At 48.9% G+C, this 26808-nt stretch overlaps 1 protein-coding gene across 2 annotated transcripts; it reads right to left on the reverse strand.

The window, feature by feature from the left end:
- Nucleotides 1-1099: 1099 nt before the first annotated feature.
- On the reverse strand, nt 1100-26526 carry TTC33 (tetratricopeptide repeat domain 33). 2 transcript variants are annotated; one of them, XM_060190985.1, is made up of 5 exons: nt 26398-26526; nt 18844-19073; nt 6748-6829; nt 3272-3403; nt 1100-1903 (listed from the first exon to the last, which is right to left on the reverse strand). In XM_060190985.1, the coding sequence occupies exons 2-5, from the start codon at nt 19062-19064 to the stop codon at nt 1547-1549; spliced, it is 792 nt and encodes a 263-aa protein (XP_060046968.1). In that variant the 5' UTR covers nt 19065-19073; nt 26398-26526; the 3' UTR covers nt 1100-1546. The 2 variants fall into 2 exon arrangements, with proteins under 2 accessions (XP_060046968.1, XP_060046967.1); XM_060190984.1 differs by having other exon boundaries at nt 26473-26497.
- Between the last annotated feature and the right edge of the window lie 282 nt (nt 26527-26808).

Here is a 26808-nt window from a genome sequence, read left to right on the forward strand (position 1 = left end):
CAGACGTCTTCATGACAGTGCTCACTACACAGAATGAAATTGCTGATAGTTCTGGCTCACCCTAAACTAACCTCACTGACCCCGACTCACTTCCTGATATGATTTACGAACAAAATGGACTTTGTTGAGGCAGGTGTTGACTCTCCCAACTCTGGCAGAGAGGTTAAGTGTCCCGCAGAAGAAAGCAAAATCAAATCACCTCACTAGGATATGAGGCACTTCAACAAGGCAAGGCCAAACGCCTTAAGATAAAGTGACTTACTTTCATCTCTAACGAAGATAAACATGCTAAACCAATAACTGTTTCCTGAGTGTGGGGCATTAACAGTGCCCAGCCACCCATATCATCATTCTACAATCTACGTGATAAAAAAAATAACAATTCACATTTGTAACAACAGTATGTTGACTTGCGGACATGACTGTGGCCTTTCAGTGAGATGGGTCTTGGGGTTTGCTTGGTTTTTCTTTGATACATCCCTCTCTACTCAGGGGACTGCATTTAAGTCTTTGTTACAGTCTTGGTATAAACCATGTTTCAGTTCCTACTTTGTGGTGTCTAAGTTACTCACTCACTGACACTCTGATAAGCACATCCCACCTTTTTATTTTTAAAGAGCTATAATCTAGCTGATGAAACTGTAATTCTTTCCCATTTCACTGAGTAGGTCCACAACAGGTATCTTAAGAGGAATTCCAAACCATCATCTGGAAAGTTCTAGGCAAGAGAGAAGTTATAGTCAAGATTTTTAAGCTCTTCAAAGGAAAAGAAAATACTGGTTTTGCCTAGGAATACAGAAAAGTGGCTTTGTTTATAAAGTAGTTATAAGGATCATTTTTTTCAATTGCACATCTTAAAAACAACTTCCTTGTGGTAAGGATTACTATTTTAACAATAAAAAATAGTCATCACTCTTAACATTAACTAGTACTTCACACAGAATAAATACTGAACAGCTATTATTACCAGGATTATTTTAAAGTCAAAACATAAAGACAGATGCGAATGAAATTTCTGAAGATGTTCACAGCATGCGCATCAGCATACATTCTCCACCAGACTGCCATGCATATAACAAATGCCAACTTTCAATGAAAGTGAGGGCCAAAATATTCTAACTCTGTGGCACGTTCTCATGCCACCACAGAACAGCAACAACAACAACAACAAATAGAACAGGGAGTAGTAACAGTGTATCTGAAGAAGGGAAAGAAATCACCTTAGTTCCTTGATCATAAGACAAGTCACAGAGCAACACTTTTAAGCCGGCCGTCAAATTATTAACTAGCTATTACTGGAGACTTGACTTTTCAAGTTGTGTCTTTAAGATGCACTCACTCGGATTAAACCCTTTAGTCAGAAAGCAACCTATCAGACTTCGAAGGGCAAGAAGTTGAAATCACAGCGTCTGTCTCCCAATTCAGGCGCTGGACAACAGTTCTACCATTTCGCTGTGATCAGCCTCGTTTCACAAGCAAGAGTTCTGCCCTGCTCCCGAGGGAAAAGCCCTGGGCCCAGAGCTGCGTGCGATCGGATCGGGAGGCCTCACCGGGCTTTGATAAAAACACGGCCGTCGGGCGGAGTCCCGCCATCTGGCCTCCCCGTCACGGTCTCCACGGCCCCAGAGGCTGAGACGATGACCATCGTCTTGCTGGCCGCCACCGCCGGCTTCTGTCTCTCGGCGATGGCAGCACAGACGGCCACGATCTCATCACTTTCAAAGTCGTAGTCGGGAATCGACTGGGGTGCCAAGTGGGTGGTGTCCGTGGGCGGCTGGCTCCTTTCAACCCGCCGGGCTGCCCTCTGCTGCTCCTGGAGTGTCCTCGCCCAGGAAAGGTCCTCCTGCCATATTTCAGGGTTCAGGGGGTAGGTGTGAAGGGCCACCTGGAAGCTCCGGATTGCCTGCAAGGAAAAAAACCTTTTTTTTTTTTTAAATCTTTATTTATTAAATAGAGACAGCCAGGAATGGAGAGGGAAGGGGGTGACAGAGAGGGAGAGAGAGACACCTGCAGCCCTGCTTCACCACTCGTGAAGCTTTCCCCCTGCAGGTGAGGAACCGGGGGCTCGAACCCGGGTCCTTGTGCCCTGTAGCAGGTGCGCCACTGCCCGGCGCCCCGTCAGACGTTCTGTAGCTGCTCTGCTTGAAAAACCGGTGTGTCTGAGTCGGGGGGCAGCACCATAGGAGGGGCCACAGGAAAGGTGTTTGTGCAGTTCACCTCTGACATGGACTGGCAGTCAAATGACATATATAACACAAAGAGAAAGAGAGAAAGAGAGAAAGAGAGAAAGAGAGAAAGAGAGAAAGAAAGAAAGAAAGAAAGAAAGAAAGAAAGAAAGAGAAAGAAAGAGGGGAAGGAAGGAAGGAAGGAAGGAAGGAAGGAAGGAAGGAAGGAAGGAGGCAGCCCAGTTTTTAAAAGATCTTCTCCACAGAAGGCATGTGTGCAGCTGCTCTGGTGGTCTGGGGGGTGACAGCTTCACCTGGCATGGTCCTTGCAGTCCCAAGTTCAATTCCCAGAATCACATGCCAGATGACGTTCCAAACAAACAAACAAATAATAAATACAGGACACAGCCGGCCACACTGCAGCACCTACTTGCATATCTGAAGTCCCAGAAGTCCCAGGTTCAATCCCCAGCTCTACTTTGTGGCGGAGCTGAGCAGAACTGTCTGCCTCTCCCGAGACCTTCCCCGAAAATTAAAAAAAAAAACAAAAAAAAAATTGGAGGCTGGGTGCACACGTGGTGCAAAGCACAAGGACAGGAATAAGAATCTGGGTTAGAAACCCCGGCTCCCCACCTGCAGGGGAGTCGCTTCACAGGCGGTGAAGCAGGTCTGCAGGTGTCTGTCTTTCTCTCCCCCTCTCTGTCTTCCCCTCCTCTCTCCATTTCTCTCTGTCCTATCCAACAACATGACATCAACAACAACTACAACAATAAAACAACAAGGGCAACAAAAGGGAATAAGTATTTTTTTTTTTAAAGTAAAAAAAAAAAGAAGAAGAAGAAGCAGCAAGAAACCATACTCCCATACCACAAAACAATGTTAGTCCAACTTTTAAAATCGAGTCAAAGGCGAGGGTAGATAGCATAATGGTTCTGCAAAGAGACTCTTGTGCCTGAGGCTCTAAAGTCCCAGGTTCAATCCCCCGCACCACCATCAGCCAGAGCTGAGCAGGGCTCTGGTAAAATAAATAAATTAAAGAAGAGAGAGAGAGAGAAGAAAAATTGAGTCAACTAAATTTCAGCATTACAACAGTCTGACTTCCTTACCAACGCGATCTCCCCCAGTCCAAGCTGAGCACGCCCCAAAGTCTGCCAAGACTCCCATGAATGTGGGTTTCTCTGGACAGCCATTTCTGCTGCGTGGACAGCTGGGAACATCTCGTGAAGAGACATGAGGACCTGCAGCCCAAAGGGAGGAAGGAGCCCGTCAGTGACCCGCATGGACTGCCCACCAGGTGCACGGCCGCAGGCAGGCGGCCTCCTCATCTGCGTGAGCTGACAGGCACCGCACTGCGTGCTGAGTCTCCTCCGGCACACCGCCCCTCCTGCTTCTAGAGTACACGGGGTGGACATGCGCTCGGCACACCGCCCCTCCTGCTTCTGGAGTATGCGGGGTGGACATGCACTCGGCACACCGCCCCTCCTGCTTCTGGAGTATGCGGGGTGGACATGCACTCGGCACACCGCCCCTCCTGCTTCTGGAGTACGCGGGGTGGACATGCACTCGGCACACCGCCCCTCCTGCTTCTGGAGTACGCGGGGTGGACATGCACTCGGCACACCGCCCCTCCTGCTTCTGGAGTACGCAGGGTGGACATGCACTCGGCACACCGCCCCTCCTGCTTCTGGAGTACGCGGGGTGGACATGCACTCGGCACACCGCCCCTCCTGCTTCTGGAGTACGCGGGGTGGACATGCACTCGGCACACCGCCCCTCCTGCTTCTGGAGTACGCGGGGTGGATGTGCTCCCCTCTGGTCACTGAGCCCCGCGTTCCGCCCTGCGTTCAGCCGGTCACAGCCAGGTGGTCAGATTCCAGCCTTGAGGGCTCAGGTATATGAACTCCTCGTCCACTTCTGTTTGCAGTGTGGTTCTGGGAAACCCTAGGCCTACTCTTAACTAGGTAGATTCAAGTGTATTCGCCCAGCCGCCCAGCCCCTAGAGAATACCCTCCTATCAAAAATATCTCAACATTTCACACTGTCCCCAGTGATAACCCTGGAGGCAAGGAAAAGAAACACTGCACACTGCTTCCAGACAACACATACCAGGAAAGCCGGGGCTGTTTATAAAACACTCCGCCGCACTCTATGCAGAGGGCTGGGTTTTCTCTCTGTTACCTGGGACCACCCACCATTTCACAGCACTTGTGACAAAACCATCACTAATCATCAGGCTCCAACTTAAACAAAGCATTTTAGAGTTCACCATAAGACTAGCCTTTCTTTCACACAGAACTTTAGACTTGGTGAGGAGTGCAGACAGCATCGTGGTTATGCAAAGAGACTTTCATACCTGAGGCTCCAGTCTCAGGTTCAATCCCCCTACACCATCATAAGCCAGAGCTGAGCGGGGGCTGTGGTTAAAAATAAATAATAAATAAAAAGACTTAAAGGTCCTCATAGTTCTATGATCAGTGAACATAATTCATCAGGGCTTTTCCTTAATAAATTAAAATCAAAGCTGGCAGAGGATGCGCCCTGTCTGAGATCATCATATAAGATGTGATGTGTGGGGCCCGGTAGGTGGCGCAGTGCATAAAGCACTGGACTCTCCAGCATGAGGTCCTGAGTTCAACCCCCCGGCAGTATGTGTATAGAGAGATGTCTGGTTCTTCCTCTCTCTCCTTCTATCTTTCTCATGAATCAATGAGATGTTAGGTGTTCATGGCAAGGCAGAATTATAACTACCCTGACGAAAATTTGCTTAATGCTATTTGAGATTTAAAAAGTCTCTCAGATAATCTAATCCTGTACTCAGAGGTTTTAACCATCTTCCCTATAAAATATCAGAAACAGCAGGGAAGCAATGACAGAAGCCAGACCTTCCACCTTCTGCATCCCAGTGACCCTGGGTCCATGCTCCCAGAGGGATAAAGAACAGGAAAGCTGTCAGGGGAGGGGGTGAGGATACGGAGATCTGGTGGTGGGAATTATGTGGAGTTGTACCCCTCCTAGCCTATGGTTTTGTCAGTGTTTCCATTTTATAAATAAAAACTTAAAAATATATATATCAGAAACATTATTTTAACATAAAAGGGGTATTATAAAAGTATTAATAAACCAAATCTCTCCTGACCTTCTACAAATGTTTAGCTTCTGTATAGAGAATTGTCACCATCCACAGCCAATCTATTCTCATTCTCAAGAAACTGTTACTGCTACCACTACAACTCATTTCTAAAGCAAACACATTTCATTAAAGATCAGTGACCCCCTGCAAAAAAAAAAAAAAAAAACTCAACTAACAGTTCACTCTACTGTGGTGGGGTAAAAGTTTCTAGTTCTGTACATAAAACACAGCCATAAATAATACTGACATTAGCCACCCCCCCCCCCCAGCAAATAAACTATTTCAGTGACAAGGAAAATGGAAAGGACCGCTCCGGCGGCTCAGGTTCCCAGGGGGCGGCTCTCCGGGCCTCACCTGTGACTTCATCTCATAAAGGCTGGGGGGGCGGCTCTCCGGGCCTCACCTGTGACTTCATCTCATAAAGGCTGGGGGGGGGGGAATCTCCGGGCCTCACCTGTGACTTCATCTCATAAAGGCTGGGGGGGGGGGGTGGCATCTTCAGGCCTCACCTGTGACTTCATCTCATAAAGGCTGGGGGGGGGGGTGGCATCTTCAGGCCTCACCTGTGACTTCATCTCATAAAGGCTGGGGGGGGGGGTGGCATCTCCAGGCCTCACCTGTGACTTCATCTCATAAAGGCTGGGGGGGGGGTGGCATCTCCAGGCCTCACCTGTGACTTCATCTCATAAAGGCTGGGGGGGTGGCATCTCCAGGCCTCACCTGTGACTTCATCTCATAAAGGCTGGGGGGGGGGGCGGCTCTCCGGGCCTCACCTGTGACTTCATCTCATAAAGGCTGGGGGGGGGGGGCGGCTCTCCGGGCCTCACCTGTGACTTCATCTCATAAAGGCTGGGGGGGGGGCGGCTCTCCGGGCCTCACCTGTGACTTCATCTCATAAAGGCTGGGCGGGGGGCGGCTCTCCGGGCCTCACCTGTGACTTCATCTCATAAAGGCTGGGGGGGGGGGCGGCTCTCCGGGCCTCACCTGTGACTTCATCTCATAAAGGCTGGGGGGGGGGGGAGATCTCCAGGCCTCACCTGTGACTTCATCTCATAAAGGCTGGGGGGGGGGGGGAATCTCCGGGCCTCATCTGTGACTTCATCTCATAAAGGCTGGGGGGGGGGGGTGTGGCATCTCCAGGCCTCACCTGTGACTTCATCTCATAAAGGCTGGGGGGGGGGGGAATCTCCGGGCCTCACCTGTGACTTCATCTCATAAAGGCTGGGGGGGGGGGCATCTCCGGGCCTCACCTGTGACTTCATCTCATAAAGGCTGGGGGGGGGGGCATCTCCGGGCCTCACCTGTGACTTCATCTCATAAAGGCTGGGGGGGGGGGAATCTCCGGGCCTCACCTGTGACTTCATCTCATAAAGGCTGGGGGGGGCGGCTCTCCAGGCCTCACCTGTGACTTCATCTCATAAAGGCTGGGGGGGGGGCATCTCCGGGCCTCACCTGTGACTTCATCTCATAAAGGCTGGCGTCGCTCGGTGTCAGCTGTAGGGCCTCATCCCACTTCTGAATCGCCTCCCGATACCTGCAGGTGTCAGAGTCGGACTGAGACATGATCTCCAAAAGGACCCTGACAACAAGCCCCCGGCCCCACCCACAACGGGAAAGCTTCACGACCAAGGAAGCAGGGCTGCAGGGGTCTCGCTGTCTCTCCTCTCCATCTCCCCCTTTGCTCTCCATTCCTGGCTGTCTCTAACCGATAAATAAAGATAATAAAAATTTAAAAATAAAGACCTTGAGAATAAATGACCAAATTTTAAAAGTAAGGTGGTAGGGGATGATCTTTTATCAAGATATGGTACCATTCCTAAGCTGTTAACAATGACGTTATAAAAGGGAAAAAAAAAAAAAAGCAGATATAAAGGAAAAGGTAAAAAATAAAAGATTTGGGAATTTTTTTAATTTTTAAAAAATATTTATTCCCTTTTGTTGCCCTTGTTTTTTTATTGTTGGAGTAGCTATTATTGTCATTTGTGTTGGATAGGACAGAGAGAAATGGAGAGAGGAGAGGAAGACAGAGAGGGGGAGAGAAAGACAGACACCTGCAGACCTGCATCACCGCCTGTGAAGCGACTCCCCTGCAGGTGGGGAGCCGGGGGCTCGAACCGGGATCCTTATGCCGGTCCTTGCGCTTTGTGCCACCCTGCGCTTAACCTGCTGTGCTACCGCCTGACTCCCTCATTCAGTTATTTTTACCAGAGCCCTGCTCAGCTCTGGCTCATGGTGGTGTGGGGGACTGAACCTGGGACTTTGGAGCCGCAGGCATGAGAGTCTTTTTGCAGAAGCATGATGCCAGCTACCCCCACCCCCGTATTTATTTTCCAGATGTTTTTACTAGGGGCCTGGGAAGTGACCAAGTGAATGAGGGAAACCCAGAGTTCAGCCCTCAGCGCTGCTCGTACCAGAGTGCTCCCTGTGACTGCCTCTCCCTCCTCCCCTCCACCAGCCCTTCCTCCCCCTCTCCTGCATTAATATATAAATAAATCTTTTATTAAGATCTGCTTGTTTATTATGAGAGAGAGAGAGAGAGAGAGAAGGGAGGAGAAACAGAAAGGTCCAGAGTATCCTTTTGGCCCATGTGACGTAAGGACCAAACTAGGGGCTTCCTGCTGGATAGTCCTGTGAGGCCTCCACGACACCACGTCCTGGCTTCCACAATAACGTCTCTATCCAGTGAACGAATTAATTAAAATTAATTAACAGACCCCCAAGTTCACAAATGAGAAGATCATCTTTGGCAGGACATTGGGAAACCGGGGGCCGGCCGGCTGTGGAGAAGTCTTGAGTCCAGGGAGCCAAGGCTTTTGCTACTGCGTCTGCTTTTTAAAATCACGAGCGCGTGTACTACTGTCTTTCTCTCTTCGTCAAGAACTTTAAGAATAGATTCAGCTATGGGGCTGGGTGAGAGAACGGACAGAGGCTTGATGAGGGAGGGAGAGGGGAAAAAAAAAAACCTCAGAGCTGAGTTTCAAAATCCAACTCAGGTCCAACTCAGAAGGAAGGAGCAAAGCCAGCTGACTGGCAGAGAAGAGGGAGGGAACACAGGGTGTGCGAGGCGGCGCTGGCACGGAGAGCCTGGCAGAGCGCCGCACATGGCACTGGGCATCGAGAGGCAAAGAGCAGGCTCCAGGGACTGCTGCCAGCCTGCTCCAGGCGCCCCTTCTTTCTCCACACCATGGGCAGCGGCACCTGACTCTTGCATCCCTGGACGGTAGGCTCCTCGCACCTGACCACCAATGGTCCCCCGAGTCTGTGGCCTGTCTGCTGATTCCACTTGGGTTTGGGCCGGGCTGAACCGGCCGGCAGGGCCCTGCTGCAGCTGTGGGAGGAAGCCCCTCTGGCTGATCAGTGACCGAGGCCTGGCTCGGCGGGCGGTGCACACAGCTGCACAGTGGTGCCACGAACGGAAGGGGCCGGGGCACAAGGAAAGAAGTGAAGCGAACAGCTGCAGCGAGAGAGAAACCCCCGGCGGAGGGCCGGAGCAGCTGGTGGCCAAGCCAGGGAGGTCAGAGGCCAGAGAGCGCAGTGAGCAGGGCCCTGCCTGTCGCCCGGGGAGGCTGCTCACGGGCCTGTGGCTGTCGCCGTGTCCGGTCCGGTCCGTACAGATGTTCTCAGCACACACTCAGCAGGGGCTGAGGGCGCTGCATTCAGCAAGCCGGAAAGGAGCCCCACTGGGCCTGGAGATCAGCATTCTAGACTGTTTGCATGTGGGAGGGAGGAGTGGAGGCTGGTCAGGCCCCTGATGAGAAGCACGCAGAAGGGCACAGTGAGGGTGACCAGCGGGAAGGGGGCGGGCGGGGCACAGCGGGTTAGGCGCACGGGGCGCAAAGCGCAAGGACCGGCATAAGGATCCCGGTTCGAGCCCCGGCTCCCCACCTGCAGGGGAGTCGCTTCACGGGCGGTGAAGCAGGTCTGCAGGTGTCTGTCTTTCTCTCCCCCTCTCTGTCTCCCCCTCCTCTCTCCATTTCTCTCTGTCCTATCCGATGACGACATCAACAACAATAACTACAACAACAATTAAAAAAAAAGGACAACACAAAGGAACTAAATATTAAAAAAGCAAAAAAAAAATTTTTTTAAAGGAAAATTACTAAATAAATATAAAAAAGAAAAAAGGACTTGCATGCACGTGGTCCCAGGTCTGACTTCCAGACCCATTGGGAGTCAGATCAGATAGAATCGGGATCAACTAGGAATACCAAAGGAGACCACCCGGACCGAAACAAGACAGGACTAGAATGACCACAGGAACCCAGTAAATCACCCGTGAGTACAAACACGCGTGGCTGGTGACAGAGAGGAGAGAGGGGCCTAAGGAGAGATTAAGTGACTGCTCACAGTTCGACAGTTTGTCAGTGGAGACACCACCTCCAGTCTGCTCCACCAACAAGGGGACAGCTGAAGGGAGGAAAGGACTCCCCAGAGACTCACCAAGTGCAACTCTGAGTCTCCATTGCTACTACCCTCAGAATCTGGAGCAGCAACAGGGAGGGACACCAGGGCACAGAGATCTAACCGGGAAACTCAGGAGAAGACCTATACCTCGGTGGCATAGCTGAGGGGCTGTGAAAGTCTCTTTGCATAACCACTGGATTATCTCTGCCACACCCTGCTTTATTTCTTGGTCAGGAGTCAGTGATTAAACAAAGAAGCCTATTGATAGTTTAAAAGCCCTCAGGCTCCCATAGCCTACAGGGGGAAAAAAAAAAGGCTTTTACACCACTGAACTCCAACTCAGGGATTGAAAAAACTGTTAACTTATATAAAATGGTTAAAACAACAAGAAAAAATATTGGAGACTCGAACCAGGACAAGAGTCCAGCTAAAAGTCCTCCAGAGGGTGAAGCACAAAACAACGAGTTCAACATCCAAACATTAGCCAAGGAAATAATAACAGGAGTGAGTAAAGAATTTGAAAAAATTGTAATCAGAAATGCAGGAACAACAAATGAGAATATGGAAGAAAATTCTAATAATCTCATGGTTATTAGAGAGCTGAAAGCTGAAATTGCTGAGCTAAGAAGGCAACTAGCTGAACAAGCTAAAACAATATCAGAGCAGGGCAACAAAATAGATGAACTCCAGAAAGCAGTAGAGGGCAGAGAGAATAGAATCAATGAGGCTGAAGACAGAATTAGCAAGATTGAGGATGAATTAGAGACAACTAAAAAAGAAGTAAGAGATCTCAAAAAGAGATTAAGAGATGCTGAAAACAACAACAGAGTCCTATGGGATGACTTCAAAAGAAACAATATACGCATTATTGGCTTACCAGAGGAAGAAAGAGAAGGGGAGGAAGAAAGCATTCTCCAGGCCATAATAGCTGAAAATTTCTCTAGTCTAGACAACACCAAAGACATAAAGATTCAAGAAGCCCAGAGGGTCCCAAACAGAATTAACCCAGACCTAAAGACACCAAGACATGTCATACTTAGATTGGAAAGGAATGAGGATAAAGAAAGGATCCTCAAGGCTGCAAGAGAAAAACAAAGAGTCACCTACAAAGGAAAACCCATAAGATTAGCAGCAGACTTCTCCATACAAACACTACAGGCCAGAAGAGAATGGCAAGATATCTATCGAGTGCTCAATGAGAAAGGCTTTCAGCCAAGAATACTATATCCTGCTAGATTGTCATTCAGACTAGATGGAAGCATCAAAACCTTCTCAGACAAGCAACAGTTGAAGGAAGCAACCATCACCAAGCCTGCCTTGAAAGAAGTTCTGAAAGGTTTCCTATAAACAACCAGACCACCACAAATAGAACATATATCAAAACACTCTAAAACTCTACAAGAATGGCGTTAAAATATCTTCAATCTTTGATATCAATAAATGTGAATGGCCTGAATTCACCTATTAAAAGACACAGAGTAGGAAGATGGATCAGAAAACACAACCCAACAATATGTTGTCTACAGGAAACTCACCTAACGTAACAAGACAAACACAGACTTAAAGTGAAAGGATGGAAAACTATCATTCAAGCCAATGGCCCACAAAAAAGGGCAGGAACAGCTATTCTCATATCTGACATGATAGACTTTAAAATACATAAGATTAAAAAAGATAGGAATGGACACTACTTAATGCTCAGAGGATCAGTCAATCAAGAGGACTTAACAATTATTAATATCTATGCACCCAATGAGAAGCCATCTAAATACATCAAACTTCTACTGAAAGAGCTACAGCAATATATTAACAGTAACACAATCATAGTAGGGGACTTCAACACCCCACTATCTCAACTTGACAGATCATCCAGGAAGAAAATCAGTAAAGACATAAGGGAGCTAAATGAAGAGATAGATAACCTAGAACTATTGGACATTTTCAGAGTCATTCAGAGCAAGTTGTGGTATATATACACAATGGAATACTACTCAGCTGTAAAAAATGGTGACTTCACCGTTTTCAGCCGATCTTGGATGGACCTTGAAAAAATCATGTTGAGTGAAATAAGTCAGAAACAGAAGGATGAATATGGGATGATCTCACTCTCAGGCCGAAGTTGAAAAACAAGATTAGAAAAGAAAACACAAGTCGAACCTGAAATGGAATTGGAGTATTACACCAAAGCAAAAGACTCTGGGGTGGGTGGGTGGGTGGGGTGAATACAGGTCCATGAAAAATGATGAATGAAATAGTGGGGGTTGTATTGTTAAATGGGAATCTGGGGAATGTTATGCATGTAAAAAAAAAAAAAGTAGAAACGCAAAGCAGAAATTGACTGAGTTTGGAGTATGGCACCAAAGTAAGAAAGCAGAGGTACACTAGAGTTTGCAGTGAGTACCTCCCTAATACTTCCTCTCCACTTTTCCAAGCTTTGGGTCCATGATTGCTCAACAATTTGTTTGGCTTTGTATGTTAACTCTCTTTTCAGTCACCAGGTTCCAGGTGTCATCAGGATGCCGGCCAGACTTCCCTGGATTGAAGACACCACCAATGTGTCCTGGAGCTCAGCTTCCCCAGAGACCCACCCTACTAGGGAAAGAGAGAGGCAGACTGGGAGTATGGACCAACCAGTCAACGCCCATGTTCAGCGAGGAAGCAATTACAGAAGCCAGACCTTCTACCTTCTGCAACCCTCAATGACCCTGGGTCCATGCTCCCAGAGGGATAGAGAATGGGAAAGCTATCGGGGGAGGTGGTGGGATATGGAGATTGGGTGGTGGGAATTGTGTGGAGTTGTACCCCTCCTACCCTATGGTTTTGTTAATTAATCCTTTCTTTAATAAAAAAAAATTAAAAAAAAAATAATAATAAAAGGAAGGAAGATCTACCGGGGGAGGGGGGGAGAGCAGGAGAGAGACACTGCAGCCTTGTCTCGGCCCGTGAAACTTCCGCTGCAGACGGGGATGGGAGAAGGACGGACTGAGACCCAAGACACCATCTGATTAATTTTTCCATACACCCCTCCCCCCATCAGCTATGGTCATATTCCCTGACATAGTGTTCATGTGAACATGGCCCTTTTCTGTGCTAATTTCTTTCTTTCTTGCTTGCCTGCTTGCTTGCTTTATTATTACTAGAGCACTGATCAGCTCTGGCTTATGGTGGTGTAAGGATTGAACCTGGGACTTCAGAGCCTCAGGCATGAGAGTCTCTTTGCATAACCATTGTGCTATCTACCCCCACCCTTCTGTGTAAGTCACAAATAATTAGAAATATAAAAAAAAAAAAAATGATGAATGATGAATGAAATAGTGGGGGTTGTATTGTTAAATGGGAATCTGGGGAATGTTATGCATGTAAAAAAAAAAAAAAGTAGAAACGCAAAGCAGAAATTGACTGAGTTTGGAGTATGGCACCAAAGTAAGAAAGCAGAGGTACACTAGAGTTTGCAGTGAGTACCTCCCTAATACTTCCTCTCCACTTTTCCAAGCTTTGGGTCCATGATTGCTCAACAATTTGTTTGGCTTTGTATGTTAACTCTCTTTTCAGTCACCAGGTTCCAGGTATCATCAGGATGCCTGCCAGACTTCCCTGGATTGAAGACACCACCAATGTGTCCTGGAGCTCAGCTTCCCCAGAGACCCATCCTACTAGGGAAAGAGAGAGGCAGACTGGGAGTATGGACCGACCAGTCAACGCCCATGTTCAGCGAGGAAGCAATTACAGAAGCCAGACCTTCTACCTTCTGCAACCCTCAATGACCCTGGGTCCATGCTCCCAGAGGGATAGAGAATGGGAAAGCTATTGGGGGAGGGGGTGGGATATGGAGATTGGGCGGTGGGAATTGTGTGGAGTTGTACCCCTCCTACCCTATGGTTTTGTTAATTAATCCTTTCTTAAATAAAAAAATTAATTAATTAATTAATTTAAAAAAAAAAGATCAGATAGAATCGTTAATATTGAAAAGAGACCCTGTCTTCTGTGCATATGATGAAAACATGTTTACGGAGTCGGGCGGTAGCGCAGCAGGTTAAGCGCACGTGGCGCAAATCACAAAGACCAGTGTTAAGGGTCCCAGTTCGAGCCCCCGGCTCCCCACCTGCAGGGGAGTCGCTTCACAGGCGGTGAAGCAGGTCTGCAGGTGTCTGTCTTTCTCTCCCCCTCTGTCTTCCCCTCCTCTCTCCATTTCTCTCTGTCCTATCCCACAACAACGATATCAATAGCATTGATAATAATAACCACAACAATGATTAAACAAACAAACAACCAGGGTAACAAAAGGGAAAAAGCAGCTGAATCCAGATGTGAACGTTAAAAGTGGTCAGCCAACTGAAGAGCTGGAGAAAGTCTATTCCCAACAAAGAGGAGAGGAGAGCTCAACAAAGCCTCTGTGTTCTGAAAACAGTGCAGTGAAGGAGAGGAAAACCTTTTTTTTTTCTTCTTTTTTTGCCACCTGGGTTATTGCTGCTGTCTGGTACCTGCAGAATCCCACCACACTTGGCAGCTACTTTCCCTTCTTCCCTCCCTCCCTCCCTCCTTCCTTATTTCTCTCCTTTTGTTTATACAGGTGTTGAGAGAGACGCAGAGGGAGAAGAAGAGAGAATGGAGAGCACGGCCCTAATACTTGCGAAGCTCCCTCATGCATTAGGGGTGGAGGGCGAGAGGCTGGGCTCTCAGATACGGCAGCATGTCTGCTTAGAGCTGACTAGGAATTTTGTCTCTGGTCTTAGAAAAGCAAACCTGCAAAAGTGAACTTGACGGTGCTCCGGTCACGTGGAGCAATCTTTATTCAGCGTCAGTATGACGACCTTTAAAGACAGTGCTCTTCCCCACAGGCTATGGGGAAAGAAAAAACTATAATAAGGCTGTGACCAGTGTGGAGTGTTTATTTTTCCACCTTGGTGTCATTTACCTTGAGAGAAGGCAGTTGTGCCTTCTGACTCTACGTCCTCTGGTTGTAATGAAGTACCCTACTTTTATAAGACATTCACTCATCTACTGCTTAAGCGAATTTCTTAAAAGATTTTTTAAATATTTATTTATTTATTCCTTCTTGTTGCACGTGTTGTTTTATTGTCAGTTATTATGATTGTTGTCGGTGTTGGATAGGACAGAGAGAAATGGAGAGAGGAGGGGAAGACAGAGAGGGAGAGAAAGACAGACACCTGCAGACCTGCTTCACCGCCTGTGAAGCGACTCCTCCTGCAGGTGGGGAGCCGGGGGCTTGAACTGGGATCCTTACGCCGTCCTTATGTTTTGTGCCACCTGTGTTTAACCCTAAGCAAATATTTTACTTACTTACTTCCCCCCCACTTTTTTTACACCAGAGCACTGCTCAGCTCTGTTTTATGGACTGAACCTGGAACCTTTAGCGCCTCAGGCATGAAATGGTTTTAAATAACCATTATGCTGTCTCCCCAGCCCAACATTCCTCCACTTGTGCGTCACATCCAATTCCTTCCTTCCTCAAGAATAGTGTTCCTGGGCAGGAGGTAGACAGCATAATGGTTATGCAAACAGCTCTCATGCCGGAGGCTCCAAAGTGCCAGATTCAACCTCCCTAAACACCACCATAAGCCGGAGCTGAGCAGAGTTCTGGTAACAAGACAAAACAAAACAAAACCTGTTCTTACACTACTACCCCTTTAATTTGTTTTTAACTGAGAAGAGAATGGAAGATAAGGCGGAAAGAGAGAGACAGACCTGCAGCTCTGCTTCACCATTCATAAGGCTTCCCCCTTACAGGTGGGGACCAGGGGCTTGAACCCAGGTCTTTGAGCACGGTAACATGTACTGCTGACTCTACTTTTCATTTATATGCCATCTGCTTTATGTCACTATCCTTTCTTTTAAACATTTATCGGTGGTCCAGGAGGTGGCGCAGTGGATAAAGCACTGAATTCTCAACCATGAGGTCCTGAGTTCGATCTCCGGCAGCACATGTACCAGAGTGATGTCTGGTTCTTTCTCTCCTCCTATCTTTCTCATGAATAAATAAATAAATAATTTTTTTTTAAAAATTATTTATTAATTTATTTAATAGAGACATAAAAATCAAGAGGGTGGGAGCTGGGCAGTAGTAGCTCAGCGGGTTCAGCGCAGCTGGCGCAAAGCACAGGGACCGGCGTAAGGATCCCGTTTCGAGCCCCCAGCTCCCCACCTTCAGGGGAGTCGCTTCACAGGTAGTGAAGCAGGTCTGCAGGTGTCTGTCTTTCTCTCCCCCTTCTGTCTTCCCCTCCTCTCTCCATTTCTCTCTGTCCTATCCAACAACTGTCGGGGAAATTGTGAGGAGCCTCACAAAGCACCCTGCACTTTTCTGCCTCCAGGAGCCTGACGTTCCTTAAAACATTAAGCCAGCTCCCCCTGCTCCACCTGCATTCCTGATACTATGGCCTGCTCCCTTATTATCTACATAATCATTGTTTTGCCTAAAAGATCCCCACCCATTCCATTCCCTTGATCTATCGTCTTTCTACCCTCAAGGCCCTCCCTGCCTGCAGGGTAACATCAATCCCACCAGTTAAAACCCTCGCAACAGTTGCTAAGGAACTTCCTACCTTCCCAGCCCCTTTTGCCTTTCTCCGCCCCTTTCCTAGCCATTTTCCGGTTCCGACCTGCCACTTCCGGGTCTGCCCTTTAAAAGCCTTGGCTCTCTGAACAATAAAGAATTGCACTGCCTCGCAGCCACAAGTCTGTTCCTGAGTCATCTCCCTCTGCTACTCAGCCCAGGCTGGCTCCCGTCAAGTTCTCTCCAACCCAGAGAGCACACGCCTGGGAAACAATGACAACAATAATAACTACAACAATAAAACAACAAGGGCAACAAAAGGGAGTGAATAAATAAATATTAAAAAAAAAAATCAAGAGAGAAGGAGAAGATAGAGAGGGGGAGAAAAAGAGATGCCTGCAGCCCTGCTTCACCACTCTCAAAGCTTCCCTCTGCAGGCGGGGCCTGGGGTCTGGACCCAGCTCCTTGCTCACTGGGACATGTGCTCAGCCATTGTGCCACCACCAGGCCCCTGTTCTATCCTTTCACTTGCCTCCCTCTTCAGCAGACAGACAGACAGACAGTGGTGGCACCCCTGTGACTCAGGATGTTCACACCAGGCGGACTCCCCGACCTGGATGCTTGAGACCCTGAATTCAGTCCCTGGTGCTGAGAATACCAGAGCGATACTCGAGTTTTCTCTCTCCCTCCCCCCTTCTCTCCCTCTCCCTCTCAATAAACAAATGAAGCTTACGGAAAAAACTTAGTTTTATTTTAAAAACTTCACTTGACTTCATTTCTTTTCTTTTCTTTTTTTTGAATTATCCTCAGTCCATTCTGAGCTTCGGCTTGGGATAATTTACAGAGCTTACTGTTTTAAAAAGCATTTATTTATTTATTAAGATAGATACAGAAAGACCAGAGAACCCTGCTCAGCTCCAGTTTATGGTGGTGCTGGGGACTGAACCTGGGACCTGAGGGCCTCAGGCAGGAGAGTCTGCTTCCATAACCACTGTACTATCTCCTTAAGCAGAAATTACTGTTTTAAAGTGGTCAGATCACTAATGTGAAATGTTATCTGCAACCCTATGCTCACAGCTGCACTATTCATATACAGAATACAAATACAGAAGGAACGGAATAGCCGTGGACAGATAACTGGGTAACGAAGCGGTAAGACACGTACTCAGGGAACTCTGCTCTGTGATTAGAAGAGGAGAGGTTATAATGCCTGGGATGGGACAGATGGAAGTGTGGGAGGGTCTAGCTCCGTCCTGCTTCACAGGGCACAGCAGGGCTCGCCAAGACCATTCCACGGCACAGTCAAATACCACCCTCTGGTGGCCAACAACTCAAAGTTGGAACCCACACCACGGCTCTGGGCAAAGTCTATCTTGGTAACAGTTCTAGAAAAGGGTGTAAACTTGAACACTACGTAGTTCATACCGATCGCTCGCAAAATCCTAAAACAAGACTGGGAAGTGCACTGGCTGGATGCTTACTAGGTGGCAGGTACCTCTGTTCTGCAGCCCTCGACAGTCACAAAGTATCGCCACTTCACATAGGAGAAAGCTGGAAACTTGCCCTTCAAGCATAATAATCTGTGCACAGTGGACAGAGGGGGCCGGGCGGTGGCGCACCTGGTTGAGTGCACACGTCACAGAGTGCAAGGACCGGGGTTCACGCCCCCGGCCCCCACCTGCAGGGGAAAAGGCTTCACAAATAGTGCAGCAGGGGGGCAGGTGTCTCTCTTTCTTTCTTCCTTCCTTTCTTTCTCTCTTTCTTTCTTTCTTTCTTTCTTTCCCTATTTCCCTCTCCCCTCTCAATTTCTTCCTCTCTCTAGCCAATAATAAATTTTTTTTTTTTTTTTTTTAAAAGGCAGTTTGTAGCCTATATGCACAATAGAACCTCCGCTCTGACTTCAGCATGGAGATGCCAGAGGGTCAAGGCAAATGGAATAAACCGGAAGGAAAAAGACAAATTCTAGATCATCGTGTGTACATGTGAGATGCAGAGAGAGAAGCACACTATATCCTCGGCAGTGAGCGAGGCCAGAGTTTGAGCCTGCAGCCACCAGTGGGGGCACCTGCTTGGGGAAGGCTCGTGAGTGCTCTCTCTCCCTTTTCTTTCTGCCTTTCACCTTTTATTTTAAAAGCAAATAAATGATCTAACAACCTACAAGCTGAATTAGATTTTTACTTAGTTTTTTTTTTTAATTGTCTTTATTTATTTGCTGGGTAGAGACAGCCAGAAATCGAGAGGGAAGGGGGGGATAGGGAGAGAGACAGATAAGACTCCTGTAACACTGCTTCACCACTCACAAAGCTTTCCCCTGCAGGTGGGGACTGGGGACTCAAACCTGGGTCCTTGCACACTGTGACGTGCTCTCAACCAGGTGCGCCACCACCTGGCCCTCATTTGTACTTAGTTTTTACTCTTCTTTAGACAATAAAAATAACAGCAATGCAGTGGCATGCTAAACCTCATGAAGACACCTTTACAAGAGTTTAGATTTCAGATTGCTTATTCCTTGCATTTAGCACCCAGGTCAGATTCTTGAAGCCTGAATTCCTAGAGCCCACAACTCTCCGTTCTCCTGCTGACTGTGACTCAGACCGTCTACACGGCTCTCGGTGGCAGGCTGAGGAGCATACCTTTTGTTCTCAGCCAGGCTGGCTCCTTCATCCTTGAGCTGCTGGCTTCTCTCCGCGCAGCCCTCGAGGACGGCGTCCTTCCTGCGCTTGACGGCGGGGAGCCAGCTGCCTCCGTCATTCTCGACTCCGTCTTTCTCGTCAGCCGCTTCGGCTTCAAACTGTTGAGAAGTGGCCTTAGAGACCTTCTCGCCAATTTTTCTCTTCCATCCAAATGAAGCCATTCTAGAAAACTGCAAATGAACAGCTTTAAATTTCAGAGTTGGTCCTTTAGGGGCATTCCAACAAATAAGTTGGATTTCTTTATTTGTTTGTTTTGTCTTGTTAAATAGAGAGAGAGAGAGAGAGAGAGAGACGCCACAAAGCCAAAGCTTCCCTCAATGCAGTGGAGGCCAGGCTCCAACTTGGGTCACAGCGCTCTGTCCTAGTGAGTTACAGCACCGTCCCTCCAACCGCCATGTGGAGAACGGATGACAGGGTGACAGGGTCAGACTGTCACCACGCGGAAGCCCCTCCTTAAATAGGCAGCACCCACTGGAGGCCACCAGAACATGAAGACGGACAGACAGACAACAGGCGCAGCCAGGTGGACAGAACCTATCACCCATGAGTGCCTCTGCCAAAACCAATCCTGAGTCACATCACGCTTTTCCCAACTTAAAAGAAAAATGAAGGGTGGGGGAAGATAGCACAGTGGTTATTCAAACAGATTCTCATGCCGGAGGCTCCAATGTCCTGGGTTCAATCTACCGCACCACCATAAGCCAGAGCTGAGCAGTGCTCTAGTTAAAATTTTTTTTTAATTTTTAAAAAAGGTGGGGCCGGGTGGTGGCACACCTGGTTGAGCACACGTTACAGTGCGCAAGAACCCAGGTTCGAGCCCCTGGCCACCACCTGCAGGGGGAAAAATTCACAAGTGGTGAAGCAGGGTTGCAGGGGTCTCTTTGTCTCTCTCCCTCTCTATCTCCCCTTCCCTCTCAATTTCTAACTGTCTCTACCCAGCAAATAAAGTCAAAAAAAAAAAAAAAAAGGGAGAGAAGAGGAGAGAGGAGAGGGGAGAGGGGAGAGGGGAGAGGGGAGAGGGGAGAGGGGAGAGGGGAGAGGGGAGAGGGGAGAGGGGAGAGGGGAGAGGAGAGGAGAGGAGAGGAGAGGAGAGGAGAGGAGAGGAGAGGAGAGGAGAGGAGAGGACTGTGGTGTGTACACTGCGTGGAACCCCACTCTGGAGTAAGAAGTGAGATCTGTTTCCCCATCCTGGCTGCAGCCTGAAGGAATCACATTAAGTGGAATAGGCAGCAGAAGGGCAAACCCTGACGAGTGGTCTCACCTGCAGGGCAATTACGGCGCAAGGCAGAAGGGGGCGCAGGCCGGGCGCAGTCAGGTGGGTGTGGGGGCTCCGAGTCAGGCCTGCCGTGCACTTGCTCCGCCAGGTGGAGTCGCTGCTCTGGCCCTCGTTCCTTTCTTGTAGGACAGAGATCTTCATCAACCAGGGCCGGGCGGAGGCGCACCTGGTGAGCGAGGAGCCAGGTTCAAGCCTCCAGTCCCCACCTGCAGGGGGGAAGCTCTGCAGGTGGTGAAGAAGCAGGGCTGCTTCTCCCTCTCTGTCTCTCCTCCCCTCTCAATTTCTAGCTGTCTCTACCTAATAAAGATAATACAAGGGAGTCGGGCTGTAGTGCAGCGGGTTAAGCCCACGTGGCGCAAAGCACAAGGACCAGAGTAGGGATCCCGGTTCGAACCGCGGCTCCCCACCTGCAGGGGAGTCGCTTCACAGGCGGTGAAGCAAGTCTGCAGGTGTCTGTCTTTCTCTCCTCCTCTCTGTCTTCCCCTCCTCTCTCCATTTCTCTCTGTCCTATCCAACAACGACAACAACAATAATAACTACAACAATAAAACAACAAGGGCAACAAAAGGGAATAAATAAATAAAATAAATAAAAATAAATTTAAAAAAAGATAATACAAAAAGATTTTAACAAAGAGATCATCATAAACCCACCGGTCAACTAGCACAGTAAGACAGAACAATGAGTCAGAGATCTCTATGAACGGTCAAAGGATGAAGAGTGGGTACTGAAGGAGCAAGGGAGAGATGCGCAGCCTAGGAGGCGGGCACGGTACGCACAGAGTGCCAGGGTGGTGCCAGGTGCTGCGGGAACATCGCCGCTCTGCTCTCTCTCTCTCTCTCTGGTGTCCTGTTCTACACGCACACAACAGACTCCCAGGGCCTCCGCCACTGCTGCACGTGGCCAGAACGTGAGTGAGGGATCACAACAAGACAGAGGACAGAGAGGGAGAGAGACTGTGAGTATGGAGCAGGCGTGTGAAGGCCCAAAATAACGGCAGGACTAGGAGGGTTGTTTGGGTTTTTTTATATATAAAATATTTATTCCCTTTGTTGCCCTTGTTGTTTTATTGTTGTAGCTATTACTGTTGTTGTTGTTGATGTCATTGTTGTTGGATAGGACAGAGAGAAATGGAGAGAGGAGGGGCAGACAGAGAGGAGGAGAGAAAGACAGACACCTGCAGACCTGCTTCACCGCCTATGAAGCAACTCCCCTGCAGGTGGGGAGCCGGGCTCGAACCGGGATCCTTACGCCGGTCCCTGCGCTTTGCGCCACGTGCACTTAACCCACTGCGCTACCGCCCGACTCCCAGAGGGGGGTTTTAATAGAGAGGCAGAGGCCATGAAGGAGACCTTTGCACCATAGCTTCCTGCCATGTGGTGCGGCTGGGGGTGGGGCTTGAACCTGGGTTATGCTTTGGCAGAACAGCACATGGTCTAAGTGAGCTTCTTCTCTGGCCCTGTGAATCTGAATATATATATATATATATATATATATATATATATATATATATATATATGGTTTTTATTTATAAAAAGGAAACACTGACAAAACCACAGGGTAAGAGGGGTGCAGCTCCACACAGTTCCCACCACCAGATCTCCGCATCCCATCCCCTTCCTCCCCTGACAGCTTTCCTATTCTCTAGCCCTCTGGGAGCATGGACCCAGGGTCGTTGTGCTCAAGAAGCGCACAGGCGGGGGCCCAGGCAGCGCCACACGTGGTTGAGCCCCCACGTCACCTGTGCAGGGTCCCGGGACCAAGCCCCTAGTCGCCCCCACCTGCGGGGGGGAGAGCTTCACGACTGGAGGAGTAGGCTGCAGGTGTCTCCCTCCCTCCCTCTCGCTTCCCTCTCAATGTCTCTGTCCTCTCAAATAAAAATAAATAAGGGAGGTCGGGTGGTGGCGCAGCGGGTTAGGCGCACGTGGCGCAAAGCGCAAGGACCGGCGTGAGGATCCCGGTTCGAGCCCCCGGCTCCCCACCTGCAGGGGAGTCGCTTCACAGGCGGTGAAGCAGGTCTGCAGGGGTCTGTCTTTTAAATAAATAAACATTAGAAGAAGAAGAAGAAGAGGAAGAAGAAGAGGGACCGGGTGGTGGTGCACCTGGCTAAGCGCTCACATTACAGTTTGCAAGGACCCGGGTTCAAGACCCCAGTCCCCACCTGCAGGGGGAAAGCTTCACGAGTAGTGAAGCAGGGCTGCGGGTGTCTCTGTCTCTTCCCCCCCCTCTCAATTTCTGGCTGTCTCTATCCAATAAATAAAGACAATAAATAAATAAATTGGAAGAGAAAACAGGGAGGGAGGGAGGGAAGAAGGAAGGAAGGACGGCTGTGCTCTCCTCTCCCGCGTGAGGCAGGAACTCCGTCTATCAACATGAAGCAGCAAGGCTTGTGCGGGCCCCACCAGTGCTCCAGACGGGACCCCGGTGTGTTTAATCAACCACGCCAGAGCTCATGAGAGACCAGTGTGTGGTGACGGGAGGAAGAGGGGCACACGCGCCCTGGTATACTCTTTTTTGAAGATTTACTGATTGACTGAGAGAGAGAGAGAGAGAACCAGACGCCAGGGGCTGAATTTGGAACCTCATGTCTGACAGTCCGATCCACTTTCTCTTCTGCAGTCTCACAGATCACAGGTTTGTTTTTGTTTAATTGACCAGTTATATAAGTTAAGGCTGCAGATAACGGTTCTCAACCATACGTAAAAGTTGCACCTGCTGTGGCCTGACCTGTTTCTGTCATTCTCTCCGCATATCCTTTAAAATGTTCTGGAGGTCAGAAGCCAACAAAGTCAGCCCAGAATGTGGTTTCAGCACTTAGTGCTCTAAGAGGTCTGACGACCACTAGTGACCGGCCAGGCCAGCCTTTAGGGGCGGACAGCACAACACTCCAGCTCCATGACTCGGGGGAGACATTTCCTAGCTCACAGGACTCCGCAGCTCCATTTCGGGTGGTGCACTTCCTAAGCCTCAAACCTGGATACAGACCAGGGCCCCTGAGACAGGGCACATGTGCACGTGTGTCCGTAAGTCAGGGGGAAACATACACCCAAGAGCAACAGCGCACAGTAGTCTGCAGCGAGTCAGTAAATGCTGCAAGCAAGTACAAAGACCTAAAAAGATACCTTAAAGTTCCTAATCAAATAGTTTCTGCTTAGACCTGGATACCCTCCTCAACTACTTCCTATTACACCTCCCTCAGTCACTCCACAGCTAACCTTGTCAAAGCAAGGACTGCAAAAGCTGAATAAGGGCAAGAGACTGGCACACTTTAACGATGACTCTTGAGTCACTATCAGGCCATTCCATCGGCTGGGGCCCTAGTCAGCTTCATGTGCAATATGCCAGCCTTTAGGTTCATGATTAGTCAACAACTTGTTCTGCTTTATATCTTGACTCTTTTTCAGTCACCAGGTTCCAGATGCTACCATGATGCCGACCAGACTTCCCTGGACAGACGACCCCACCAATGTGTCCTGGAGCCCCGCTGCCCCAGAGCCCTGCCCCACTAGGGAAAGAGAGAGACAGGCTGGGAGTGTGGATCCACCTGTCAACACCCATGTTCAGCAGGGAAGCAATTACAGAAGCCAGACCTTCCACCTTCTGCATCCCACAGTGACCCTGGGTCCATGCTCCCGGAGGGATAGAGAACAGGAGAGCTTTGGGTTGAGGAGGTATGGATGAGACAGGGAGGTCTGGTGGTGGTAACTGTGTGGAATTGTACCCCTCTTATCCTATGGTCTTGATAATATTTCCATTTTATAAATAAAAAAAAATAAAAATGAAGCCGGCAAGATAAAAAGAGAGAGAGAAAGGACAATAGAGGACCGGGTATGTGGCTAAGTACACATATTACCATGTGCAACAGGTTCAAGCCCCAGTCTCCATTTGCAGGGGGGAAGCTTCACCAGTGGTGAAGCAGGTCTGCAGGTGTCTCTTTGTCTCTCTCTCCCTTTCTATCTCCCCCTCTCTTCTCAATTACTCTCTGTTCTATTAAGTAAAAGAAACAATAAAGTCTAAAAAAAGGACAAGAATACATATACGTTATATAATTATGTAACGTATTTTAATATATAGTCACATGTAAATATTGTTTGTATACATATTCCTCTCAAAAAATGTTAACACCCAGAAAGAAGAAACCCACAGGAAAAGTTCAGAGATAAAGAAAAAGGAATATGGGATGATCTCACTCTCAGGCCGAAGTTGAAAAACAAGATTAGAAAAGAAAACACAAATAGTACCTGAAATGGAATTGGCATATTGCACCCAAGTAAAAGACTCGGGGGTGGGGAGAATACAGGTCCATGAAGGATGATGAATGACATAGTGGGGGTTGTATTGTTAAATGGGAAACTGGGGAATGTTATGCATGTACAAACTATTGTATTGACTGTTGAATGTAAAACATTAATTCCCCAATAAAGAAATAAATTATTAAAAAAAAAAAAAAAAAAAGGAATGATTTCGTCTCCCCAAGTTTCATGTCTCAGAGAAAGCGGCAGCTGGCTGTGTGCTCAGAGTCAGGGGAGAAAATGGTCTCAGTGCTCGAGGCCGCAGCAGGTGTGAGTGAGACAGGCCCCACGGAGGACAGGAGGGCGGCAATGGACGGAGGTTCCCGAGTCCACAGGGAGACGCCGAGGGCCGAGCATCCAAGCCACCGGCTCCCCGCAGCAGGAGCAGAAACCACCGGCATCGGTCACACGCCCGCCCGGCACAGACTCATCCCGCACTGCGCTCCGCAACTCGGAGCCACGGCATGTGCGGTCGTCCTGCAGGCACGCGGCTCCATCCCACCGCGAAGCCTCCCTGGGGGTTTAGCAACAGGCACCAGCCTGGCCCAGAAAGGTGGCCCAGCGTGGCGCTCTCTCGCAGGTAGAACGTCTTTAAAATGAAGAAATGAGAAAATACAGGATGGGGTGAGGGGGGGGGGGGGGGGCGAGAAGTGGGAGTCGGGCGGTGGCGCAGCGGGTTAAGCGCAGGTGGCGCAAAGCACAAGGACCGGCATAAGGATCCCGGTTCGAGCCCCCGGCTCCCCACCTGCAGGGGAGTCGCTTCACAGGCGGTGAAGCAGGTCTGCAGGTGTCTGTCTTTCTCTCCCCCTCTCTGTCTTCCCCTCCTCTCTCCATTTCTCTCTGTCCTATCCAACAATGACAACATCAATAACAACAATAATAAAAATAACCGCAACAACGATTAAAAAAATTATAGGATGAATATGGGATGATGTCACTCTCAGGCCGAAGTTGAAAAACAAGACCAGAAAAGAAAACACAAGTCGAACCTGAAATGGAATTGGAGTATTGCACCCAAGTAAAAGACTCGGGGGTGGGTGGGTGGGTGGGTGGGGAGAATACAGGTCCATGAAAGATGATGAATGACATAGTGGGGGTTGTATTGTTAAATGGGAATCTGGGGAATGTTATGCATGTTCAAACTATTGTATTTACTGTTGAATGTAAAGCATTAATTCCCCGATAAAGAAATAAATTATTAAAAAAAAAAAAAGTAGTGACGCAGGGCTGCAGGTTTCTCTCTTTCTTTCTTTCTTTCTTTCTCTCTCTCTCTTTCTCTACTTCTCCCTTCCCTCTCAATTTCTCTGTACCAAAAATAAATAAATAAAAACATTTAAAAATATATATATAAGGCTTATGCAAACAGACTCTCATGCCTGAGACTCCAAAGTCCTGGGTTCAGTCCCCTGTAAAAAAAATAATAAAATAAAATAAAATAATTAAATAACAACGACAACAGAAAAGGGGGGAGGGGGGAATAGCCTCCTGGAGCAGTGGATTCGTGGTGCAGGATCGAGCCCCAGCAATACCCCTCGGAAACCAAAAAAAAAAAAAAAAAGAGGGAGAGAAAAAAGCAGAATGGGGGTGGGTGTAAATATAAACACAGACAGGCAGTACAGAAATAGCCCCTATCTGCAACCCCGGAGAACTGCTGCACTTTCCGGTGGAGGGAATGGAGACCCGGAGCTCTGGTGGTGGGAACTGCAGCCCGGTGACCTTACAGGGGTGGTGACCATTACTGGGTCGCCAAAAAAAAAATTTTTTTTTTTAATTAAATGGCATGATGGTCATGCCAACAGACTCCCCTGCCTGAGGCTCCGTCAAGTCCCAGGTTCAGTCCCCCGCACCACCACAAGCCAGAGCCGAGCAGGGCTCCGGTAAAGAAAAGAAAAAAACAGGAAGAATAAAAATAAAAAAACAAGTCACCGCGGCCGGAGCCCCCGACGTGCAGCTCCGGGACCCGGGGCGCCCCGGCCGCCACCCGCCCGGGAACCCGCTTACCTGGTCCGCGCCGCCGCAGCCCCGTGTTTACATGCCGCGTGCCCTTTGCCCACCGGAAGCGGAAGTTGGGACATGCCCAACCGCCAAGCTAGCCGCTTGGATTCATCGCCTCGCCTTCCCCCGGCAGGAAGGGAGTCAACGAGCCAGCGCCGTCCAAATCCGCTCGAGAAAGGGGGCTTCTTCCGCAGCCTTCCTCGCTGCACCCCCACCCTCTTCCCGAGCTGAGGACTACAAGTCCCAGCAGGCACCACGCGCGAGCGCGCCTGCCGTCCCAGCTGACTACAAGTCCCAGCAGGCACCACGCGCGAGCGCGCCTGCCGTCCCAGCTGACTACAA

The sequence above is a fragment of the Erinaceus europaeus genome, chromosome 5 (genome assembly GCF_950295315.1).
Source record: "Erinaceus europaeus chromosome 5, mEriEur2.1, whole genome shotgun sequence".
Lineage (NCBI taxonomy): Eukaryota > Metazoa > Chordata > Mammalia > Eulipotyphla > Erinaceidae > Erinaceus > Erinaceus europaeus.